This window comes from Vanacampus margaritifer, chromosome 9 (assembly GCF_051991255.1).
Source record: "Vanacampus margaritifer isolate UIUO_Vmar chromosome 9, RoL_Vmar_1.0, whole genome shotgun sequence".
Lineage (NCBI taxonomy): Eukaryota > Metazoa > Chordata > Actinopteri > Syngnathiformes > Syngnathidae > Vanacampus > Vanacampus margaritifer.
The window spans coordinates 9789768-9814968 of record NC_135440.1 but is presented as its reverse complement, the minus strand read 5'-3'; the positions used below and the strand labels follow the sequence as shown (position 1 = coordinate 9814968).

At 40.2% G+C, this 25201-nt stretch overlaps 2 protein-coding genes across 7 annotated transcripts in view; one reads left to right on the top strand and one right to left on the bottom strand.

Moving 5' to 3' along the window:
* The first annotated feature begins 16 nt into the window (after positions 1–16).
* rgs22 (regulator of G protein signaling 22) lies at positions 17–18052 on the top strand. 4 transcript variants are annotated; one of them, XM_077574867.1, is made up of 22 exons: positions 17–106; positions 186–214; positions 327–389; positions 459–641; positions 743–828; positions 1038–1174; positions 1745–2294; positions 2379–2540; positions 2610–2862; positions 2986–3087; positions 5343–5537; positions 5683–5772; positions 6259–6440; positions 6993–7155; positions 7979–8143; positions 9286–9327; positions 9828–9986; positions 12261–12440; positions 14394–14564; positions 14639–14764; positions 15993–16092; positions 16608–18052. In XM_077574867.1, the coding sequence occupies exons 1-22, from the start codon at positions 73–75 to the stop codon at positions 16694–16696; spliced, it is 3261 nt and encodes a 1086-aa protein (XP_077430993.1). In that variant the 5' UTR covers positions 17–72; the 3' UTR covers positions 16697–18052. The 4 variants fall into 4 exon arrangements, with proteins under 4 accessions (XP_077430993.1, XP_077430992.1, XP_077430991.1 ...); XM_077574866.1 differs by having other exon boundaries at positions 1649–2294; positions 5343–5459; XM_077574865.1 differs by having other exon boundaries at positions 1649–2294.
* Positions 17858–25201, bottom strand: part of vps13b (vacuolar protein sorting 13 homolog B) — a 349203-nt gene continuing 341859 nt past the window's right edge. For all 3 annotated transcript variants that reach the window (XM_077574861.1, XM_077574863.1, XM_077574862.1), the window contains 5 exons: positions 24728–24904; positions 20991–21093; positions 18739–18907; positions 18574–18654; positions 17858–18499 (listed from right to left, as the gene is read on the bottom strand). In XM_077574861.1, coding sequence (XP_077430987.1) covers positions 18251–18499; positions 18574–18654; positions 18739–18907; positions 20991–21093; positions 24728–24904 — 779 coding nt within the window. In that variant the 3' untranslated portion in view covers positions 17858–18250. The remainder of the gene's footprint in view (positions 18500–18573; positions 18655–18738; positions 18908–20990; positions 21094–24727; positions 24905–25201) is intronic.

Below are 25201 nucleotides of genomic sequence, written 5' to 3'. Positions count from 1 at the left end.
TTCCATAGCAACCTACGCTGTGTCGTTACACAAAACTTTGTGACCCGATTTTCCAGAAGTATTGCATAAGGAATGTCACTAGTCATGCATGGTGAAATTTCAACAGGTACGATTTGCCTTTTAAAACTTTACTTTTGGAATTTTTCACATGGTAAACTTTATTCCAACTTTTTTTTTTTTTGCAGAGTTTCCCCAGATTACTGTTCACAATTTTGTGAGTACACGTTCTAAGATTCATTCTTTAACGATCAAAAAAAATAATACGAATAATGTGACTATTTTCCAAAAAAATAATACGAATAATGTGACTATTTTCCTGCATACAGGAGAACTTCCTGACCTCGGATCATCTGTTCGTGCACATGTTGAATCAATTTTTAAGTCTGCCGGTAAAAATCCATAATCAAGTCAAATATTTCCTACACTATATTTTAGCAATGCCTTGTATCTGTTTCCAGTGTTTCCCACAGGCTTTGCTGTACAACCAGGAGACGGATCAGTTTGAGGTGCCAAGCGACGCGGCAGAGTTCACCTTTAACAAAATCAGATCAGCACTAGAACACAGCAAATCACGGCTCCTTTATAAGGATGTCGAAGCACCGGCCAAAACCGCTTTAGTGGACAACCGTTACACTGTCTCTGTAAGTAAAATATGTTTCCTATTTGCATAGCAAGAGAGAAGATAATGAAGTGACTTTGATGAAGGAATGCCTTTTTGTTGTTGTACTCCTTTACAATGTAGTGTCTGGACAGAGAACAAGGGATTCAGTGGTTTATAAAGGAACGATTGAGTTTTTTTCTTCAAAGTAGCTGCTACCATGAGTACAGGTATTAACAAAGTATACATTTATTTACACAGATATTACTTCACAATTATTAAAAACAATCAATTCATTCTATCAGTGTTTTAATGGCTTAATGTGTATGTTTTCACGTGCTTTTAATGAATTTCATATAGATTGTGAAAAATGATGACAATTTGTCATTTATGTGTATTATGTTTTTGAGTGTATCCTGTTTCATCTGTTGTAATGTAGACTATCCAAGTGGTTGTTTCAGTGGACACAGAATATAAACATCCACAGGAGACCATGCAGCTCTCGTCTAGCCACGGCCATGCTCTGTGACAAAGAAAATGGCAAAACAGGATTGGGTGCTCAATCACCTAAACAAGGTTTACATTTATAAATTTGATATTGCCATTCATATATCTTTTATTGTTAGCAGCAATTATGATTTCTACAGCACTGCAAAATACACAAACTAAGCATATTAGATTAATACCTCTCCAAGTGTCAAAACTGAATGTTTGAAAATGCAGAATTTCTTATACATCTGTCGTTTGTATTTCAATAGATTGTCCATGGCCAGTAAGTCTATTTGTGCACTGTATGTTGATGATGCTAATGATATTTCATCACTCTAAAGCAGTGGTGGGCAAGTTCGGTCCTCGAGAGCCACTATCCAGCCTGTTTTCAATGTCTCCCTACTTCAGCGCAGCTGAATTTAATGATCAGCTCATCAGCAAGCTTTGCAGTAGCCTGATAACGATCCTGATCATGAATCAGGTGTGTTAGTGGAGAGATACATGGAAAACAGGCTGGATAGTGGCTCTCGAGGACCGAACTTGGCCACCCCTGCTCTAAAGGTTGTGTGAAAATACATCAGCCGCTGTGTACATCCCCTGGCCATAGCGGACAACTTCACAGAAATGTCAGTGAATCATCCAGATGTTCTTCCAAAGGTTCCAAACAATCTACCACTTCCTCCATGTCCTCCACTTCCTTCACCTCAAACCTGATCGGTGCTGACATCAACATCCGTGAGGCATCAGCTGCATCTCACGAGAAGCTACATGAAGAGGCCTCCGAACGATATTTACAAGACTTGGCTGCCCGAGTGGTTCAACAGGTGGTTGTTGATGCTGTCTTCATATTGACTGCACAGAGACAGGGAAGCACAAATGACCTTACAGGCTGGACTGAAACAGATAAAAATGGCAAGTGTATACATTCAGTTGATGAGAACACCAAAGAACCGCGTGAAGAATGCCAAAAATGGAGTCAGGAGAATGAAATGCTTGATGGCGATAAGACCAAAGTGTCTGAGGGGAGTTGGAGCTCAGATTTGGAAACAGTCCTGGATGTTTGCTGCCATGGCACCTGTCACCTTGGCAACCAACCAGGCATGGACGACTTCAAGGAGTTTTTGCGTTGCACACCAGGTGGCAGGTTGTTAAATCTCTGGATGGACATTGAGAGACTGAAAACTATAAACAGAGAGAGGAAGGACAGGTACTGTTTTATGTCATGTCTGTTTACATTCTGTAAGAAATGTTGTGCCTGAGTGTTTGTAATGCAGTATGTTATTTGTCGCAGCTTTTTGGCTTTAATGAGGAGCCGCTACTTGCTCAGAAGCAGTCAAAACTGTCTGAACATGGAGCTGCTCTGCAGGTTGGGGCTGACTACCTCCCCCTGCTGGACAAGAGGGAGACTGTGCTCAATACAGCCCTACCTCACACAGTCAATCATTTCCTACTGGTGATATTTTTGTGATGCAAAGTTTTTTGTTTTTTTGGCATACATCTCTGAGCTGATTTCTTCCCACAGGATTCCTCGTTACTGGACATCCCAGCATGTTCAACTAGACCTTGATTATTCTGACATGGAGCCGTTGAGAGAGTGGTGTGCTAACCCTCATTTGACCTCAATGACCCCTCATTCCTTTTGTACTGAACCCTGGCTTCCAAGCAGAAGTCAATCACTTGGCTGCACAAGACTGGAAAATATATTCCAAGCGCTATTTGTCGACCCCGATGCCGGCTCATACTTCACTCATTTCTGCGAACAGTCTGGAAACAAGGTAGGTGTCATACACAATGTGGATTTACACACCAGATTGCTTTACTTTTATATACCAGCTTTATTTTAACATATTGTGTCTGTGAGGATGATTTCTTTGCTACTTGAATTCTTCCCCTCAAAGTTATGGGAAGATGCAGTTTACTTTTGGAACGACCTGCAGCATTATCATGAGCTCTTCTACCAGGACGGACTGGATCCATACAGAGTGCAGAGAGTAGCTCAGGTGCGCAAACACACAAACGGGCTACATTGATGACAGTTGAACTAAAACTGGCCCACCAAATTAAGTAAAAATAAATTGCAAGATAAGATAACCTAGCATTCATTGTATATGTAGCTCTTGTGCCCTCCTCAAATCTACCCTTAACACACCTTTGTGGCAAAAAAAAGGAAATAATGAATGTTATTTGAAGTCGTTTGTTTGTGTCAAGCTATTTGTGTCATTTTAGGGCTGAAAAGGGGCCTCCTCTGAGTCATGTTTTCTTGTCTTTGTCAAGATGTTCGAGTAAAAACAAACCTTCTGCTTTGCTGTAAAAACAACTGTTAGTGTTTGTGTTCATGCACCTGATTGCATTCACAGCCAAAGAGAGGCGTAGCTTGGCTCAGGTGTCATTTTATTAGTGAGCACTTGACAAGCAGGACAAAAGCAAAAGGAAGAGGCTCACTGAGTGGAGCAGGACAAAGACCTGGATCAAAGAAGAGGAGCAAAAATGAAGAGACATTTCAGTGCATCCCACAAACTCTTTCAAATGATAAATGCCAGTAGCGGCAGTCCAGCCTTGAATGGGAGACGCCCTTTGGTGCCTCCACACACACACACCTTATATATTTTTAAAATATATTTAATTGCATACAAAAAATAAAGAATAATTAGAAAGATAATTTAAAAACAACAACACAATTATACAATGCACAAATAAAAAAAGACGAAAAGAAGAAGAAACATTATTGCAATATTTTTGGCTTCCTTCCTCTCCTCAGTCTTTCCTTTGGTCTCTTGAGGTCTCCCTAATTTGTTGGAATTGAGATGTTTCTAGGGTTTGTGAAAGATTCTGTTGGTAACCCGGTGGGTAGTAGGTAATGTCTGGTCGGTGCTGGATTTCACTTTCCTTTCTTTTCTCTGATCCTTCCTCGGGTCTCCTGACAACCTCACGACTCTTGCTGGATTCTGAAGTATTCGGTTTAGCTGAACAATATGGGATTTTTAATAGGTTTTTGGTGAATTCATGAGTACACGCACACACACCCGCACATACTCATGCGCATACACAAAAAAAAGAGCAATGATGACATGTGGAATCTGTAAGATTACCAAATGAACAATACTGAGCTCTAGAAAAATAATAATAATAATTTTGGCTTTGTTTCCCAGTGCGCTTGCTTTGCTTGTATCTTCAGGATTAGATTGTTAAATAATCAGTGTTGGCTTTTAGCTTTCCTTGATGTGAAATCACCTTTTATATAAGAGGTTATTAACGATTTTTGAGTCGGAACCCCCTCATCCCATGAAATGACGTGGCATGAGTTCACACCGAATGTCTCAGCATGCCTAGCAGCATTTTGTAAAGTTTTGAAAATAGTGTTAGGAATGACCTGTTTATTGCTAACGTTAGTTGCACGCGTCTTAGGTGTGACTTGCTGTCTTGTCATTTTGTTTATACTGTGAAGTGATAATGTTCTGTTGACCACCCTGTTGGTTTTACTCACTGTTATTGGAAACAGCAGGTCATTTGTAACGAATCACTAGAATTAGTTCACAGAAAAATTGCGTTCACTCACCACTGTCATTCCGCTCATGATTCAGCCCCAACGTTTACATTCACTCTGTAACGCGGTCCCTTCTTGAGGGCTTGTATGTCAGTGAATCTCTACCAAGAGAGCAAATTCACAATGTGGTACAAAATAACTTTTTGTGTTAGCTTTGGTTGTTTCGAGTCCCGCTGTGCCCCACTGTCGTATGGTGTTCCGCAGGGTTCATGTTTGAGGCCCCTGACGAAAACAGGGTATGTCCTTCCACTGCGGGTGACAGTCAGATCTATGGCGCTATGAGCAAAATGGCTGCTTTCTCATAAAGCCATATTTTGTCCCAAAGGTGTCCAGAGGGATTATTTGGAACTATACGTTACAAATACTGATACTAATGCAGTCAAATAAAACTTTTTTCCCCCTAATCTTTGATTTATTCAAGGCTCTAACCACCACCAAACACCTACCACCCTAATATGAAATATACAAAAAATAATTAGCTTTTTTGGTTAAAAAAAATGATAAAGGAGACACATTATGTATTTTATTACTATACTGTGTGTAATGCCACTCATCTTAATGCCAGGAATTACTCTAACCTTGACTGGGCTGCAAGTTCAATGTTTAGACAATGTTACATTTGCATGTCTGTTCATAAAACAGACCAAATGTATTTTAGTGTTTACAATGTCTTGACTTCAACACAATATCTTCCCTTTTGTGAATTTCCAGGTCCTCTACTCAACATACCTCCATAGCTCTGCCAGCAGGAGCATTGGCGTGGAGGAGGAGATCAGGAAGGAGGTGTACAACAAGCTGATGCCTGCCTTTGAGGAGCTCTTTGATAAAGTTGAGGAGCACATCTTAAACATCCTCATGGATGCTTGGACAGTGCTTGTTGACCGTGACAAAAAATCCTTCCTGCAGGTTGAATAATTCTGTTTTCAAAAGCAGTATTTCAAATAGCAAATACCTCAGCTCATCAATAACTCACACGCTGATGTCGTTTTTAGTATAATTATGTATAATGTGCAAGACGTAGTGTTGATAAGGTTTATCTGTACATGTTCAGGTAAGTGTGTATGAGGACGTACGCTGCGTCAACACTTGGCAATACAGGGAGCTTCAGAGCTTGTACGCAGAATCTAAAAACTTCAACCAGGTCAGTAAGCCTCAAAGAAAAAATATTATTAATGTGGAACTGACTTTTAAAAAGGATACTTGACTCATTTAGACATTTTCATCAGTGAGAAGTTTTGTCTATAATTGATTTGATAACTTAATTATTTATCATGAAGACACTCATGCAGTCAATTTTGAAATGTTATCTAACTAGTAAATACTTAAAAATGTCTGTTAAATATAATGATAGTAAATTAAAGTTGGAGGAAATTACCATGTCAAATGTTAAAAAAAAAGGCATTGAATGTGTAAACATTGCCTGATAATTTCAGTGTGCAGCATAATTGAACAAACATTGCACACATCACTTAGCAGTCACGTTTAGTCCGAACACAGTCGTGGCTGGTCTGCCAATATTACAGATGATTTAAAAGTAGAGGATCGAGGGTCACTTGGTAACCCCCCCACACACACACACATTTAATATAAGATTAGAATACTTTGTTTTGTTGTGTCTCCTAAATAGGTGCATCAGCGTATGACATCTGCATCGAATACTTCATCCAGGCCCTTCTCTCAGGGCCAGCGGGCCCTTGACTCTTGGTCCAATGTGCCTCCACAGTACCAAGGTTACCGCTTAGGCTCCTTACTTCGCCATCATCATGAGATCTGGCATTTTATGTCTTTCCTGCGAAATAAAGATGCTAGGTGAGTTACTGAATGCATCACGCTATTTTCATATTGGACTGATGTCCGGTCGCTTATGGAGCTATCAAATGTTATTATTCAGTCCTGCAATCTGGAAAAGCGGGTACATTTTGACTATACTGTAAAAATGATTTGTTGTTGTTATCATCCCAATGTTAAAAAATATATATATATATGTATTTTTTTATATATCAGGTTGAAGTTTGATGAGGTACGTTTAGACCAGTTAAGTTCATCCACAACAAACTAGTTGGAACAGAAAGTGGATTATATTTAAACTGTCTGCTTTGTCCAAAATCAGAAGAATTCAAAGTTCCTTTCATTGGAACTAAGGGGCCAATATTTTGGGCAATTCCATGCTCTGAACTTTGTGAGCTTTTTCCATTTCCAACATAACTACACGTGAGAATAGTTTTGGTGTGGATGAACTTGGATGGCCTGCACAGTCCTGATCTTACCCCGATAACTTAAAAGTGTTGACTAAGAGTCAGACCTTCTTGTCCAACATGAGTGTGCAATCTCAAAAATGTGTTTTGAAATGTTTCTTGTCAGTATTCACCTGGAATGCTGGCTGGACCTGGAGCAGTACAGGAGGACTCCTTGGAGGAACACGGCTTTGAGACAGGAGCGATCTTCTCACATTGCAAAAAAATATCTGAACGGCAACTACTTCTTCAGCCCTCACAGTCCTGCCACTGAAGAGCAACAGAATAATGTATGTTGAAAAACTTGCTGACGTTAAATAGAATATAGAATTTGAATTAGAGTATTGTTAAGTTTGTGGGAAAGCACTATGGATACAAATATGAACAGTGACATGAGAATCCAGATTGAGCATGTGAGCTCCTGCTGAGGCTTCAAACCAGATCTAATAAACGGAGACTTCTGTAGGTCTCGTACCGCTTTCCTTCTGCTCTTATGCGGACATGCTGCTGACAGTTCTGACAGCGTGTTACTGGAGCATCAGAGAATAAAGAACATGGTTAGAATTAAAATGAGGTAAGGTTTGTGGTTTGGATCCACAATACAAGAGCAGGCCTCGGAGGAGAAAATCTCTTGTCTAAAGTTAGTTTTTGAGATAGAAGCAAACTGTTGAAGGGGATTGCATGGCCACTTTGATTTTGTAGATCAAGGGACGAAGGTTTGTTAGTGAAGTCACTAGATAAAACATGAGATACAACTAAACTGTGTCTTAAGGATTGCTCAAGAGCACTCTCTGGTTCCAAAACCTCAAGACCTTACAGCTACTGAAATTGGCCTATTGTTATATGAGTATATTTCAATCACATGTTGTGTACGACTTTTTTTCAATGTGTGGGAAGACACTGATAAACGAGGACTGAAAGCAGACAAGGAAGATGAAGATAATAAGTGGATTGTTGGAATGATATTGAGAATAGCGTGAGTCAGACATGTTGTTCATGTGGCTTTAATGACATCGACACCCACCCACCTACGACGTGGCTTTCCTGTGTATGACTGTGGCTTTCTAAAGTCTTGTGTGTGCGTGCGCGAAAATGTGTTTGTTTTTTATGTAGATCTTGCACCAGGCAGGTGGACTGGGACGTCTGGAATTCGAGTGTCTCTCTAAGCCAGTTACTGTGGAGATCCAGGACATTATCAGATGTCACATTGAGAAAAAATGGCTGCCTCAGTTTCTGGCCACAGCCAAGTTCACCGAACGACGGAAACGCAAACCAAAGGTACAGTCCACATCAATACTGTGCACCAACTACTAACACTGCATACACATTCTTGATGTAGCTGAAAAGGCAAATTCCATCATCACATCTCAGATTTAGTTTTTCATCTTTCTTTAAATTGGTGGTCTTATACAGGCCTAGTGATGTCACCAAAAAAAGATCAGAGGTGTGGCAGCAGACACATTGAAGCTGACGTCTCAAATCCAAACGACGCACTAATTTGAAACAGACTGTAACGTGGCTTAGAATATGTGGTCATGTTGGCAAGAGCTTTAGTTGAAAAAAAAAAAATGTAATGGATAAAGTCTACAGTTGCAAATAAATTAAAACTCAAAATGCTACTGGTATATAACTTAGTGTCAATATTTAACAGAAGTTATGTCAAGCTTATTGGCAATGTTACTGACAGACATCAACAGCCACCACACCCCTGCAATGAAATGTCGTACAACGAAGATAATTACAAATTCTTAGATGAGTCTTAGCAGCATGGCAGGCAAACTTTACTTACTCAATGAATAATGGACTCATCACTTCCGCTTTCAGTGTTAGGTGCCATGTTTAAAGGTCGGCATGTAAACGCATCATGACAAAATGGGAAACTGAGTTGACGCTCAACATAGCAGCAGACCGACCGCACTGTTGACCGGAAGAAATGAGCGCTTTTTAACTTGGGTTCGGTGATTCAGTCAGGTCAAGCCATATTTTGCAAGATTTCCGGCATTTGCTGAATGATATTAAGACTGACTCTTGTCAACTTTGACTAGCTCTACATAAAGAGAGCTTTGTTTTTCGTTTTCCTAATGGCCTTGAGATAAGACGTCAGGTCCACATGAGCAGCTCTGTTACATGTGAGAAACCACAAAATGCTGTCGCTATTCTCAGGTTGCCTCATCGGGTAACACACGGACCACAGATTCGGATGCTTTGACTCATTATGTTATCAAGTTGACATAGTTCGGCCACATGGATCCTCTCGGAGAAGTAGTGGTAGTTTATTTGTGCAAATGACGGTAAGGAAGGAGGGCACGTTGAAACGAGGTTTTGCTGCAAGAACAAGGACAATAGGTGGCATTTCTACAACAGCTCACTGTTTATGTTGATCATTTTGTCTTGGTTTCTTGTGTGTGTGCTTGTTACAGGACAGCTCTCAACGGCAAAAGTCAAGAAAAGAAGGCTGGAAGGTGAGGTGACATCCACAGTGTTAATGGAGAGCCATATAAGGCTTTTCCTGGCCTGCAAACATGTGTGATTTACTTCACCGTTTGGCTTGTAGCGCCGGCTTTGTCAAACTCCATTTTGGCCCAGCGGTTAATTTCCCCAAATGGGATCCAGGATAAATAAGATTAAAGCATCAGCATAACTAACTTTGCCTTAATAGTGTTTGCATGCAGCTCTGTTGTCATCCCGATTGCTCAGCGGCATGTCACAGATAGAAACCATGAACATTTGAAGCAGCGTGATTACAGGACGCCGTTTTCATACATGATTGTGACTTTGATCTTTATGATCATGATGTCATCACTAGAAAAGAGCAGCTTCTCCGAAGATCATTATTTCAATTTAGTGTGAGCTCATAGCTCCCATAACATTGTTACTGTTGTTGTTTATGTTCCACCACAAGAAGAGGTGACGATGCCGTTTATTGACAGTGTCTTTAAAAACTGCTCACGCTTCCCCACAGACTCAGAGCTTGTGGATGAGTTCCTCCAAGGAGATCCTTCTGTTTCGACGGCTTCTCCTCAACCCTGTCTTCTGTTTGCAATTCCAACACTTTGTTTCCCCGAAGGGTGGCCTCCTGGAGAATGATGTGCTCTTTTGGCTGGAGGTGCAGAGGTACAAGGTACAACAACGCAGTACTGGAAATTGGCAGCAACCCGCTTGTCACGTAACTTTAGTAGGAAGTAGGCAAAAAGTTTAACTTTGAGTTTTTAACTCATTCGCTCCCAAGAACGTATAAAAAATGTTCTATTTTAAATGTTGCCATGGTCCCAAAAACATATTTATCCGTTTTTATATATATATATATATATATATATATATATATATATATATATATATTTTTTTTTTTTTCAATACTAGAGCATACAGAAGGATTTGATGCAGCCTCTGAACTGAATAGGTCACTTAAAGCAATGGTAGTTATTACAAAAAACGGCCAGCAGGTGGCAGCAGAGTATAAGTAATCAGCCAGGGAATGTTGCAAGAAGCTCTTTTCCCCAGTGTTTTCAACAGATTTGCAAATAATAATGAAACTGAGCTATATTCTAATGATAATTGCTGCAAAATGGAAATAGATAGAATTATAGTTTTTTTCCCGGATGAAAGAAGAGACTCCAATCTTTCTTTTGGTAGGCTCCATGTTTTTTATAGCAATATAGGAAAATATTCTGTGGGCCTTGCAAAATCAGTCAAAATCCAGTAAAGCAGTCATGAGCGAAGGGGGTTGCTTCAGTGAAAATGGCTGGGAACAAATTAGTTAATGAACAATGGAAGACATTTTGGCATAGTAAAGATTAGGACAGGTTTGGTGCTAGCATCTCACAGTTCATTATACTGTACACCAGGGGTAGGCAATTGATTGTATTCTGATGAAGTGACTAATGAATACTGTAACTGGTATATGGGTCATTTACAGATACGGATTTTTACTAGACCAGCACAGTTAAGTTATTATAAAAAACACACAAAATATTTATTCTTTATTATTATTTACTATTATCTACAATTTTACCATTATCTACAATTTAGGACATCTGTCATGGAAAGGTTTATACAATGGTCGCATCACATTTTCAAAAAGTTATCAGGCTAGCAATTAGCCATCTAATCAAAACAAGCTAGCTAGTCACACAAGTAAAATCATAACGAAAATATTTGTTGGACATTTTTTTTTTCAGGCCACATGATGTCAAAATATGGCCAGTACATACCAGTTGCTAAAGGGGTAACTTTTTTTTTTGCGAGTTGTCCAAACCTGAGAGCTGCTTCCTTAGGTTCTTGACTGTTTTGTGGAAAAGAGGGTGACACGGGAGTGGATTTTCACTCCCGTCCCATCCCACTCCCACAGCAAAAATCCCGTCCCATCACATCCCAGTCCTGGACAATAGTAAAACAAACAAACAAAAAACAATCCTGTGCCGTCCAACTCCCGGTGAAAATGACTCATCTCGTCATGCTCCTGTTAATGACTCCCACTCCCATCCTACCATTATGGAGGTCGGCTACATAAAAAAACAACAACAACCGTCTGGATATTAATCCTGTGCTCGTGAATTTTTATCCTGTTCCGTCCCAATCCTGTGATTAAGAGTAAAGTTGGCTCCCATCCTGCAAATAAAATGTCAGATTCAATTGTGGACGATGCAAACTCTTGTCTTTAAACGTATTTCAAAATAAAAGTTCAAAATTGTTTATTTATTTTTGGTTGCGCCACATGATGATTCATAAAATGGGCATCATATCTATCAATGACCTATTTATGGCCATAGCATTGTTATTCTTTTATTCTTGTAGGATTGCTAGCATGCTAATGTCTAGTCTATAGCATTGCTAGCATGTTAAAAAACAACAACATACATGACAACAAAATATTCCTTACACAATGTGTCAGAGGTGTAAAATGTCACCTTTTAAAATAGAGTAATTAGGCATTTTGAGAAAAAAAATATTACAATGACCATCAAACTAAAAAAAATCTCCTTTCAAAAGACCTTCGTAATGTCGAAATGGCGGTCAACTCGGTGAAAATGATGCCTTCCGTTCATTGAAAAGCAATGAACTTTGGACCGTTGTAATTTGATTTGTGAAAATTATTTTGATTTCAAAATGTGATGAAACATAGTTTATAACAATCTGCCTGGTTTGTATGTTAGTCACAGGCAAATGCAATACTATCCGCCATTTGTTTTCACCATATAAAAGCATAAATTGCATTGGGGAAATATCAGAGATGTTCGTAATTGTCAGTAGTTATTTTGTTGCTATACACATTGTTGTATAATTTGTAAGATTATAAGGAAGGAACAAAATAATTTGATGATCATCCTACTATTTAGGATGCTATGAAGCATATTCCTTTTTTGAGTGTTTTTTTTTTTTTTGCTCCTTCCAATAGGACCTGTGTCATTCTCACAGCGCCGAGGCCACAATTCAGCAGAAGATCTCCACAATCATCAAATGCTTCATCAACTCTTCCACACCTCCAGCGCTGCAGATCGACATCCCTCTGGAACAAGCGCAACACATTATGGACAACCGCCATCAACTGGGCCCGTACATCTTCAGAGAGGCACAGGTCATGTGTCAACTTGTCACATCGTTCACTACCTCTTGTGTGCACAATGCTGTAAAAAAGGATTTGCTCTGTTTTTGAGGCGGCATATTTATCACACGTTTTTCAGATTATCAAACCAATTTTACTATTTCACAAAAGCAATCCAAATAAATACAGAATGTAATTTGTAAAATATCGCTTTTTTTTTTTACATGACAAAAAAAAATAATCCTAACTTATTTGACTTGTGGAAAAAGTTACTGCCCCTGCCTGAACCTAATACTGTAACTGATTGTGCCATTCTTGCAGCAATACAGTTATTGAAATCAAGCCGTTGCAATAACAGAGGAGTCAGTTAGTTGTTTTAATTCAGTTGTATTGGATGGTTTTTAAGCATAAAGTGCCTATTTTAGGGGATACTCATTTAGCAATTTTCAGCAGTTTTTGTCTACAATTAAAGTGATATCATCAATTATTTTCATGTAGAATACCTTTAAAAACAATTGTTTCCACTTGCTGTCGACTGAAGATGACATCACCCGTGTTTAAGGTTTTAATTGCACATGAAAAATAATGTTAAAGTTATCAAGTGAATTCTGGACAAAATTGTAACTTTTTACTGCTGAAAATGGCTAAATGAGTGAAATATCCCTTTAACTCATTTGCTCCCAAAAACATATAAAAACATTCTATATTAAATATTGCTATGGTGCCAAAAGCGTATTTATATGTTTTTTATGTTTTTTTTTTATGCGAGATCAGGGTTCACCAATTCCGGTCCTCGAGTTCCGGGGTCCTGCAGGTTTTAATGTTTCCGCCCACGAGCAGACCTGATTTATATAATCAGCTCATCAGCACGCCTGATAACGATCCTGATCGTTAGTATCAGGTGTGTTGGTAGGCGGAAATATCTAAAACCTGCAGGACTCCGGACCTTGAGGACCGGAATTGGTAAACCCTGTGTTAGCGCATACAGAAGGCTTTGATGCAGCCTCTGACCTGAAGAGGTGGCTTAAAGCAATGGTAGTTATTACAAAAACGGCCAGCAGGTGGCAGAAGAGTATAAGAGATCCGCCAGGGCCATGTTGTAACAAGCTCTTTTCCCCAGTGTTTTCAACAGGTTTGTGAATAATGATGAAACTTAGCTATATACTAATGCTAATTGCTGCAAAACGGAAACAGACTTTTTTCCCGATGAAACAAGAGACTCAGATCTTTCTTTTGGTTGGTTCCATGTTTTTATAGCAACAGAACACAATATTCTGTGGGCCTTGCAAAATCAGTCAAAATCGAGTAAAACAGCCAGGAGCGAAGGGAGTTGCTTCAGTGAAAATGGCTGGGAGTGAATGAGTTAAGGGCCATACCACACTATCTCATTTTGATTTGTCATATTTACTGTTCCTAAGTCCCCACTTTCACTCAGTCTCTTCATAACATTTTTTCCCATTTTACATTCAGTTTTGAATGAATTTGAACTGACTCACGGATAATTGTCCAGGCCCTGAAGTACCAAAGCAGCCCCACACTATCACACTGCCACCACATTTTTGACTGTTGGCATGCTGTTTTTATTATTTTTTTTAATAATTCAAATGCTGAATGTTAGGTTTACACTAGATTTAATGATCCCCACATCTTCTAAAAAGTTAAACTTCTGTCTGATCAGTCCAAAAATATTTCTCTGATGATCATCAGACATTTTTTGGCAATTGTGAGCCGATCCTTCATGTTCGATTTTTTTCATTCTCTTGTATGGATACCCAAGGGATGGACATCCCAGATTATATGTTTTGAAAACAATGTGTGAAATATATGAATGGATTTTTATGGTATTTACAGGACATGGATTATCTGTGAGACATCCAAACTGGCTTTTACAATCACACACATTTAAGTATGACATAAAATGTCCGACTTCAGGAAGGGAGCACATGCATTTTCACAGCACCGTGTGTGTGTCCTCTCTGTCCATAGATGTCGGTGTTCAGTGAGTTGCTCCGATTTTGGCCCAATTTTCAGGAGCTTCGGAGCAGCGTACATGAAGGCCAGCTGCTAGAAATGCTTCAGGACGAACGAGTCAAACACAAAGCCAGAGTGCGCAGACAAAGGAGGAAGGAGGAGGAAGAGGACGAGAGGAGAGCTCAGGTGAGCCACATGATGATGTCATGATGATTGTGCGTCTGTTACTTTGAAATGAGTTCTTCCTTCTCTTTGTATAGGAAGATGTAAACCGGCTAGCCTGCAGTTCCAGTGAGGATGAAGACATGAGAAATTATGAAAAAAGAAGAGGTGAAAATAGAGCATCAAAGACACCGAGCGGCTTCACGCTGCTTTCCCCAAAGCCTGTAAGGAAAAATGAATGAAATCCTAGAAAGTTAATTCAGTTCAAAGCCCAGAAGCAGACTAGTCGACAGTTACATATGCAACTACGGTTCTGAGTCCTGAACGACCGCAAGGTGGCGGTGCTGAAACGGCATGGAAATCCCTAACGCGCATGCGTCACTCGAGAAAGAATTAATGTATAAAAGAGGATAGCAACCAGAACCCAGTCTCTTTAGAACCGTCTTGCGCAAATTAATACGAGGGCTCTGAGTGACAAACAATGCTGGCGGTCGTTCGGGACGCATAGAATCGTAGTTACTTACGTAACTGTCGTTCTATTTAGTCTCTCCCGACCGCCAGGTGACGGTGCTGAAACAGCACGGAACGCCGAATACCAGCGATGTCATAAAGATCCGGGAAAATGTACCTCACAGAGGGACCTCCGCAGGACCGCGAACCACATCCAGTGGATGAGAGGTGACATCCAAACTGTAGAATCTGGAGAAATGACCAGGAAGCAGCCGCACAGACGTCCTCTAAGGACACTCCTTTCAGAACTGCCCATGACGTAGACAAACTCCTGGACTGCGCACCACAGGAGGAGGGGGACGACCAGAGACCCGGCACAACTGCCGAATCACATCCCCGATTCATTGAGAGGCGCGTTGCTTGGAAACAGCAGCTCCCTTAGTCGGGCCGTCGCAAGGCACAAAAAGCTGGGTGGATGTACGGAAACATACCATAGCATCCAAATAAGAGCGAAGCGCCCTCACAGGACAACAAAGACTTGGAGCGTCATCCCCATCCGTCGACAGCGGATTAAAACGAGCGAGACGAATCGGGTGGTTGGCTTGAGATGCTCTGTGATCATTCATCTGACCCTTCAGAGGGTCCTTCTGGAGGGTCACACGTTGTTGCTGGTGGCCCAGACTTGGTTCCCTCTCCGCCGCAGTCCCAATCAACAAGATCACAGGCCACCAGCGATGGCTACGAAGAACAGCGGCAAACGTGAGTGAACAGCACGAGAAGGTAAACGAGACTGGGTTCCAATTGCTATCCTCTTTTATACATGAGGATCACGTCAGCCAGAACTCTGGAAATGTCCTTGTATGAATTCTTTCTTGAGTGGCCCATGCGCGTAGGGGATTTCCATGCTGTTTCAGCACCGGCACCTGGCGGTCGGGAGGGACGAAATAGAACCACAAGTTTTTATGACAACATAATTCAATCGGAGGTCTCGTATTTCCTCAGTTTTCGTGGTCCTACTCCAAATACATGGCAGGCCTCAAGAGAGATGAAGCATTGCTAAGAAGACAAAGTCAGAAAGATGCATCATTCTCCACATATTCGGGTACATGATCACACTCCTTCATCTCCTGAGGTGGCAAATCCAAGTCTAGAAAGTAAAAAGCCTTCCACAGTTTAATAATACCTAGCTTTTTACTTTCAGATGCTAGCTAGCTAGCGCCCATGGTGCTTGTTTACCTGCTAGCAAGCTAGCTAGCATCAGGGGCGAAAGCCAAACTTGAATGTTTTTTACTTTCTGACCTGGATTTGCCACTTCTGTTCATCTCAAACTTTGAACCCATTTCTGCTACTGGACAGACAAAAGGGAATTGTAATCTTGACATCCCATATAAGTCCACCGAGAGTTTCCAAATCCAAATCTGGCAGTCAAAGCTGGAATGGCTGCCAAGCGACCCCTCCGCATGCCAATGTGATGTCATGTTGTACAACTTGAATCAAAATATTGCCGTTCATGTTCTTAACCTGATTAAAATCAATGTATTGCTTAGCAATCGTCATCATTATTATAGAGGACAAAAGTTGCACCACACGGCTGAACATGTCTGTCTGTCTCCACAGTGTCTTCTGACAGCAGTAAAAGGTCAACAGACGGCCACAAACGGACCTCACGGCGCTCCTCCAAATCACACGTGAAACAATGTTGGTAACGTGATGTAAACACAAGTATCATTTACGGGCATGCGTTTGGTGAATTCGCTGATGTGACAATTTAAGGCCGTCGACTCTTTTAGATAGGCCTGCATCCTTTATGTTTGAGGATAGATTGGTGAATTACTTTTTTGCTCTTTCTGGTGTGCTGGCCTCGGCCATGTGGGGGCAATAGAAGACAGGCCAATGAATATGCTCTTAGTGAGTTATAAATCTCACTCGAGTCCTTGGCAGGACATGCCTCAATTCCTCTTTCAGCTCATCAGTACAGCACTAGTATTAGTTTTATGCAAAAGCTGTTTGTTGTCAGTCTGTTGCTTCATGGGTTAAAGCGTCACAAGATGGTAATTAGCATAAGCTAATGGAGTGAAACGCTAAAATAGCTTTAAATACAATGGTGTAAATCTTTTTAATGTTTATTATGATGGTGAGCTTCAACTAGGAGTGGCTTGAATATTTTTAGAAGAATTGTTCGGCCAAATGACGCCACACTCTAAAAAGAGAATTGTTGAACCAATTTAAGATGACAAATCAAATTGTTGACCAACTTAACAAAATTGCTTCAATTGGTAACACACAATTGAATTAAAAGCAACCCCGACTGTCATGACAAGTTTGTTCTCGTTTATTTGGTTGTTACTTACATAAATGAGATTCATTTTTCAAAAATAATTTCCAGTTTAATACATTTTGTAGAAACTTTATTTGGACGTACGCCGCCACTGTTATTTAAGTCGCAACGCATTTAGTGCGCATTGACGTAGAATGGCGGCTGGCTCTCGGCCGAGCAATATGAAACGCCTATAAAGAAAGCAAGTTAAGCCTCGTAGCGTTCCTAAAGAAACATGCGATTGGAGAGCAACCCTCCCCCACGCCGTGCTCGTAATTCACCAGACGCATTCAAGAGTTTTGATCGTCTCTTTAGGAACGCTACAAGGCTTCTACAAAATACATTGAAATTAATTTTGAAAAATGGGTTCCTTTTAAGTTAATCTAAAGTAAATATCTTACTTTGGATTAATTGAATACAATCGTTTACCAATTTAAGCAATTTTATTAAGTTGGTCAAAAATCAATTTGTAATCTTAAATTGGTTCAACAATTTTCTTTCTAGAGTGTGTAGTATCTTGTGTTTTTACATACACACAAATACACACCAATTCCATATTTATTCTTTATTATAAATATTCTCTAAATATAATTTGAAAAGCATAGTACGGAAACCTTACACAAAGCCCAGAAGTACAATAACTATAAAAGGCAAAACATGAGGGTTTGGCATCAATGTACAGTGACAAAGTACATTGTTACAGTGAAACTTGTTGCATCATATAATAAACATTATTTGGTTGGCAGCTGGTGTTTGTGGCTTCATACAACATTATAGCTGACAAGAACTCCTTTGTGCTCTCTCTCACTCAATCTTCATCATCTTAGTTTTTTATTTTTTGCACCTGTGAATAAAAACTGAATCTGTGTTCTGGTTTCTACTTGTCGGCTTTGTTTGTAATAGCGTTAAAAAGTGCAGTTGCTCAATGTCAGCAAGACAGATACTAGTGGAATCCGATTCGTAAGGCTTTATCCTTGACCATGGTGAACTTGCTTACAAACACCTTGGCGAAAGCTGGCTCAACCAGGTAACGGTACGACTTGGTGACGGAGGGCGGCGGCTCAGCCAGCGTCACTGGAGGCTGTATCTGCAGTGATGAAGTGGAGGGAGGGAAATAGTGGGAGGTTCGCTTCACGTACTCCACCAGGCGCTGGTACTGCTGCTCCGACAGACGCTCTCGCACACCTTCGCCCTGGCGGAGGACAACGCATGTGCAATCAGGAACTTTGGCGTTCTAGCGCATCTACGTGATGACAAATTTCTCACCTCTGAGTCAGTGGCTACCATCTGCTGCTGCAACGTGAGAGTGAGCTGCCCCCGTTGTCCCGCCTCCTGCTGACACTCGACCTGTCAAGGACACAGCTGCAACGTTTAGTGCGCACAGCCACACACACACACGGAAAGTGTTCCTTCAGTCATGCGTTCCTTCACCTCCGTGATGGGGAAGGCCTGCTGCTGCGTGTCCTCACTGAGGCTGACCACAAAGAGGACCTCCGAGGTGAGCAGCAAACATCCAGGATGCTCCTGGCCGGACCCGCTGACGATGGTCACCTCCAAGGCCATGTGCAGCTCCGGTCGACCTAAAGACTGCAGCATTTTCCTGTGGCCAGAGAGCAGAGGACGTTAGTTATGGAGGACCAAAAATGAATGAATCTCGTTTTTTATTTTATTTATCTACTTATTTATTGTATTCATTTTTTAAAATTCATTTCTACTTTCATTAATTTTTTTGTATTAATTTTTACTTTTATTTATTTTATTCAATTTGTATTTTTTAGTTCAGTTTTTACTTTTATTTATTTATTTTATCAATTTTTCTTAATGTATTTTTTTTTACTTTTATATATTGTTTTTATTTCCATTTATATTTATTTTTTGTATTCAATATTTCAATTATATCCGTTTTTATTTTCACTTTTATTTATTTTAAATGTTGGCATTTTTGGTCCTCTATTGGTAATCTGTCTTAACGCTTGATCAAAATGCAACAAAGCCAGTTAAGAACATGCTTCCAGTGATTTGTTTGGCGTGCAACTACACGCAGTGGGGTTGCTTTGAGTAGAAAAAAAAGGTTTGAACATCAGTCAATCTGGTGGTTGTGTTATTACTTTGGCTAATGCTAAATGCTATATTGGTTGACTGTTAAACAGCTGTAAACAATCCAATGCACTCACCATCAGCCAACCTTTTTTGCTCGGGCCCGGCAAATGGCTGTTGTTTACCTCGCGCCGGTCCGGTCCCACATTATAACATTGGAAATATGCCACCAGAAAAGCTCAACTTGCCTTGGGTCGAACCCGCGACCGCTAGTAGGACTACATTTCCCATGATTCTTAGACACGGAAACAGGAAGTAGTTCAAGTTTTGGTATGCTAGCAAACATCATAGAAAGGAATTTGAATTACAGTAAGACGACAAACTGGAAAGTCCATTTACACATAAGGCACTCCCCGATTATAAGATGCACTGTTGATATTTGATCAAATTAAAGGATCTCAAGTGCTCCTGTGGTTCAAAAAATGTAGTACATACACATCCTATAGACCACCCAATACACTCAACATACCCAAACAAGTGACAACATGTGTTTGGATACGTCCTGTAATTTACATGTCTACACAACGTGTGTCTCCGATTTCACATGTGCAGATGCGGGAAGAATGTGTGAAGGATGTGGAGTGTTTTTGGGATGCCGTGTTTACTTTTGGAAGGCAGGTGCTGTGATTGCGCGGCAGATGTGAGAACGGTTTATTTCTGTTCAATGTAACTGGCCTCCAAGCATCTGACCCTTCAAGTGTCTGGGCTACCTGCAGTAGTAAAAATAATTGATGGACACCTGATGGAAAGCAGTTTCAGCGCAAATGCAAAAACAAGAACGCCATGAGGGAGAATTCTCTCAGCATTCATGTATTTTTATCCTTTTTTCCCCCCTCTACTAATGTTACATAGCACTGACCTCTCTGGTGTCGACATCTAAGGTGGAATGTTCCAAAGGAATATTGAATTTAAGATTTGCCATTTTCCATCACGGCTGCTATTAAAAATACGTGTTTCATAACTATGGAAACCAAAAGACATTGGGGAAAGCTCATTATAAAATGCAATCCGCTCTTCCCCTCCGAAGACGAGGGCCTCTAATAAACGTTGTTAATATTAGAAGCATTCCGCCGAGAGGAAACGCTGCAACGAAGGCCAAAATGTGATGCAGCGCGGCGTCTCTGATCACATTTCAATCATGCAGAAGCCGAAGGTAACCACGCCCGCCGTGTCCAACATGCAAGCACGTTGACGGAGCGCCAACGCATCTGGCGTGTCCCTCCTCCACGTGAAGGCATCTTTCTGGATCCACTCACAGCTCACAACTTTGAGCTGCAGGCTTTGGCAGCCTGCTTACAAAAACCTTTTAACATGGCTTGATGAGAACAAGGGAGGGCAGGCTGGCTACCATGTGTGGAATCAAGGTCAAACAGACTTTTCGGGGAGTGGGGTGGTGTTAATGAACCCTTCAAGACAGCCAAAATGATGAGAAGGTAAGTGGGAGAAAAGGAACGGCAGATTCTGGAGAGGAGCCAACATAAGCAAAGGCCCACATGTCCCGCTTGAAACGCGCAGCTTCGAGACGGTCAGCGAGGCGTGTGCAGGAACAAGGGATGTGATTTCATTTTGGGGGGGGGGAATCATACCAAACATATTTCAGATGGCTGTTGGGGGCTTCGGCGGATTTCTCCTCTGTCGGCAGGTAAAGTTGCTTAGGAAGCTGCCACAATCCTGCTCCGTGGAGGATACCTGGGAGGAGACGACAGCAAAGCATGTCACATATCGTTGAGGTCAACTACACACGGAACACAAGTTCTAACATGGAGGCAAATCTACATTTGCAAATAAGACAATAAGAGCCAGTGAAGAGGGGGGGGGGGGTGGTAATTCGGCTGGCATGATTCCCACTTTCTTCTCAGAATTCTGACTCTAAAGTGAGAATTCTAACTTTAATCTCAGAATTCTGACTTTAAAGAAAAAATTCAGACTTTACTTTGTGTTTGTGTGTGTGTGTGTGTGTGTGTGTGGGGGGGGGGGGTTAGAAAGTCAGAATTCTGAGAAGAAAGTTAGAATTCTGAGAATAAAGCAATAATTGTCACTTTAAAGTCAGAATTCTGTGATTAAAGTCAGAATTCTGAGAATAAATGAATAATTATTAAACTGATTATTAGGTTTGGTGGATTCAAGCAGGAGCTCGTACAGTTGTCCTATCTGATCATCTTGGAAGTATTTCAGTTTCTCCTCAGGCATAAAGTGAGAATTCTGAGAATAAAGCGATAATTCTCACTTTAAAGTCAGAATTCTGTGATATAAGTCAGAATTCTCACTGAGAATAAAGCGAGAATTCTGAGAATAAGTCAGAATTCCCACTGAGAATAAGTCAGAATTCTCACTGAGAATAAAGTCAGAATTCTCACTGAGAATGAAGCGAGAATTCTGAGAATAAAGTCAGAATTCTGAGAATAAAGCAAGAATAGACACTTTAAAGACGGAATTTTGTGGTTAAAGTTAGAATTCTGAGAATAAAGCGAGAATTCTCACTTTAAAGTCAGAATTCTGTGATATAAGTCAGAATTCTCACTGAGAATAAAGCGAGAATTCTGAGAATAAGTCAGAATTCTCACTGGGAATAAAGTCAGAATTCTCACTGAGAATGAAGCGAGAATTCTGAGAATAAAGTCAGGATTCTGAGAATAAAGCAAGAATTGACACTTTAAAGACGGAATTTTGTGGTTAAAGTCAGAATTCTGAGAATAAAGCGAGAATTCTCACTTTAAAGTCAGAATTCTGTGATATAAGTCAGAATTCTCACTGAGAATGAAGCGAGAATTCTGAGAATAAAGTCAGGATTCTGAGAATAAAGCAAGAATTGACACTTTAAAGACGGAATTTTGTGGTTAAAGTCAGAATTCTGAGAATAAAGCGAGAATTCTCACTTTAAAGTCAGAATTCTGTGATATAAGTCAGAATTCTCACTGAGAATGAAGCGAGAATTCTGAGAATAAAGTCAGGATTCTGAGAATAAAGCAAGAATTGACACTTTAAAGACGGAATTTTGTGGTTAAAGTCAGAATTCTGAGAATAAAGCGAGAATTCTAACTTTAAAGTCAGAATTCTGAGATTAAAGTCAGTATTCTGAGAATAAAGCGAGAATTCTCACTTTAAAGCGAGAATTCTGAGAATAAAGCGATAATTCTCACTTTAAAGTCAGAATTCTGTGATATAAGTCAGAATTCTCACTGAGAATAAAGCGAGAATTCTGAGAATAAGTCAGAATTCTCACTGAGAATAAGTCAGAATTCTCACTGAGAATAAAGTCAGAATTCTCACTGAGAATGAAGCGAGAATTCTGAGAATAAAGTCAGAATTCTGAGAATAAAGCAAGAATAGACACTTTAAAGACGGAATTTTGTGGTTAAAGTTAGAATTCTGAGAATAAAGCGAGAATTCTCACTTTAAAGTCAGAATTCTGTGATATAAGTCAGAATTCTCACTGAGAATAAAGCGAGAATTCTGAGAATAAGTCAGAATTCTCACTGAGAATAAAGTCAGAATTCTCACTGAGAATGAAGCGAGAATTCTGAGAATAAAGTCAGGATTCTGAGAATAAAGCAAGAATTGACACTTTAAAGACGGAATTTTGTGGTTAAAGTCAGAATTCTGAGAATAAAGCGAGAATTCTCACTTTAAAGTCAGAATTCTGTGATATAAGTCAGAATTCTCACTGAGAATAAAGCGAGAATTCTGAGAATAAGTCAGAATTCTCACTGAGAATAAAGTCAGAATTCTCACTGAGAATGAAGCGAGAATTCTGAGAATAAAGTCAGGATTCTGAGAATAAAGCAAGAATTGACACTTTAAAGACGGAATTTTGTGGTTAAAGTCAGAATTCTGAGAATAAAGCAAGAATTGACACTTTAAAGACGGAATTTTGTGGTTAAAGTCAGAATTCTGAGAATAAAGCGAGAATTCTAACTTTAAAGTCAGAATTCTGAGATTAAAGTCAGTATTCTGAGAATAAAGCGAGAATTGTCACTTTAAAGTCAGAATTCTGTGATTAAAGTCAGAATTCTGACTTTTTGTATCGGCAACCTCCCCACAATATCTTGATAATATTGTATCGTGGTGTTTGGATATCGTTACATCCCTAGTGTAATTAAGAAAACACTTATGTTAATCTAATCTCGCGATAATAATCAACAATTTCAATATGTTTGAAACAGATAAATAATAAAATGCAAGACTATTACTATAAACCTCTAAGTGTTTCAAATGATCACTTATACAGCATTGTTAGGAAATCACAATGTGGATCCTTGATCGAATGGATGAATTCCCAGCAGTTTTTGTTCTGTTCTCTCTCAAATGAAAACCTCGATGCAAGAAAGCAGAAACGCGTCTCTATCCTGGCTGCTCATTACAATGTGGCCAAGTAAGAAAGTAAAGGCCAAAATCACAAGCAGTCATCCTCAGCGTGGTCATCATCACCATCAACTGTAAGTTAAGAGCATGAAATGTATTGTATCTATTTTTTTGGCTGACTTATTTTACATGTGTATGATAGTTTAAGATCTTGAGATGTTATTAAAAGTTGCCATAAAGGTTTTATGAAGCCGACCTTTCGACTCTGGAATGGATGACTTCTCTTTCCATTATTTTCGAGGAATTTTTTCCCCCTTTGTTTCCATCGCAATATGACATCCTCTTTCACAGTCTGCTCGAAAACAAGACAAGTTTGGCATCCGCATGTCCCAATGATTTCATGTGCGTGTGGTCGCTTTGCCTTCATCGCGCCCTCTCTGTCAGCAGAGTGGCAGCGGCGAGCCAGTGAAGTCATCAAGTGAAATAGAGCCATAAAGAACACAGAGCGCTCCATTAATGATGTCACTCCAGTGGTACTCGGCGGCAGAGCTGAGTGACTGTTTATACAGAGCGCTTTTCGACAGTGCAATGAAATGACACAAATCAATGCGGATCATCCCCAGCTAATGCCAACACAATAGGATAATGTTTGCGTTGGGCTCAGAGGGTCAGCGAGAAGGCTGCCAGGCTGGCTCGGGGACGACGGGCAGCGGTTCACCGCATTAGCAGTGTGCAGGGGCAATAACATGAGAGTTGCCAAAACACACCACCTGCTGACTTGCTCAACTCGGCCTCCCTGCTGGCTCAAACAGCCACAAGGGTCAATCATGTCTATATGGAAATGCGTATGGAAATGTAATACTCAAAAAACAAAAACAAACAAGCACTGCACGATACATGTTGAACTGAGCTCTTCATACGCTTAGCTTTCATGTTTCATGTTTGGTGTGACTGTTAAACACCATGACAAAAAAAAACAACCTTATTTATTTATTTGTTTCAAACAAAGCTTTGAACGCACCATATCCAGTCTGGGAAACCAGTTCAGCTGCTCCTCCAATGGGCTTGGTGAAAACCCCCACAATTCCCTTCCCCATGCCAGAGATGACGCCTTTGGCTTTGCTACCAGCTGTGCTCTGCATCTCCCAGTTCCTTTGGAAATTCTGCATGGGCTGGTCCACGATGCCCGCTATTGCGCCTGAAACAAAAACAAACAGGATTTAGTCTTAGAACTCATCTTCTCATTTTCTCTACGGCTTGTCCTAATTAGGGCAGTTGACTTTGAGCAATGTCAAGTGCTTTGTTAAATAATGCGGCATTAAGAACATACATCCACGTATATGACAAAACTATGATGCCAAAACACGTTTTTAATAGCAGGGGTTTAAGTTCTTTTAACATCACAATTTTTTTTTTAACACACCATTAATGACCGCCCCTTACTTGGAAAGCCTGTACTGGGGGAATTCCAGTTGCAACGAAGCAGACATGTCCA

Bases quoted from the DNA above. Each gene is read 5' to 3' on its own strand.
- rgs22 (XM_077574865.1), top strand. From the start codon at position 73: ATGTCACTAGTCATGCATGGTGAAATTTCAACAG. The intron at 2,295-2,378 runs GTACTGTTTTAT...TATTTGTCGCAG, and splicing joins AACAGAGAGAGGAAGGACAG to CTTTTTGGCTTTAATGAGGA. The intron at 16,093-16,607 runs GTACATGATCAC...CTGTCTCCACAG, and splicing joins ATCATTCTCCACATATTCGG to TGTCTTCTGACAGCAGTAAA.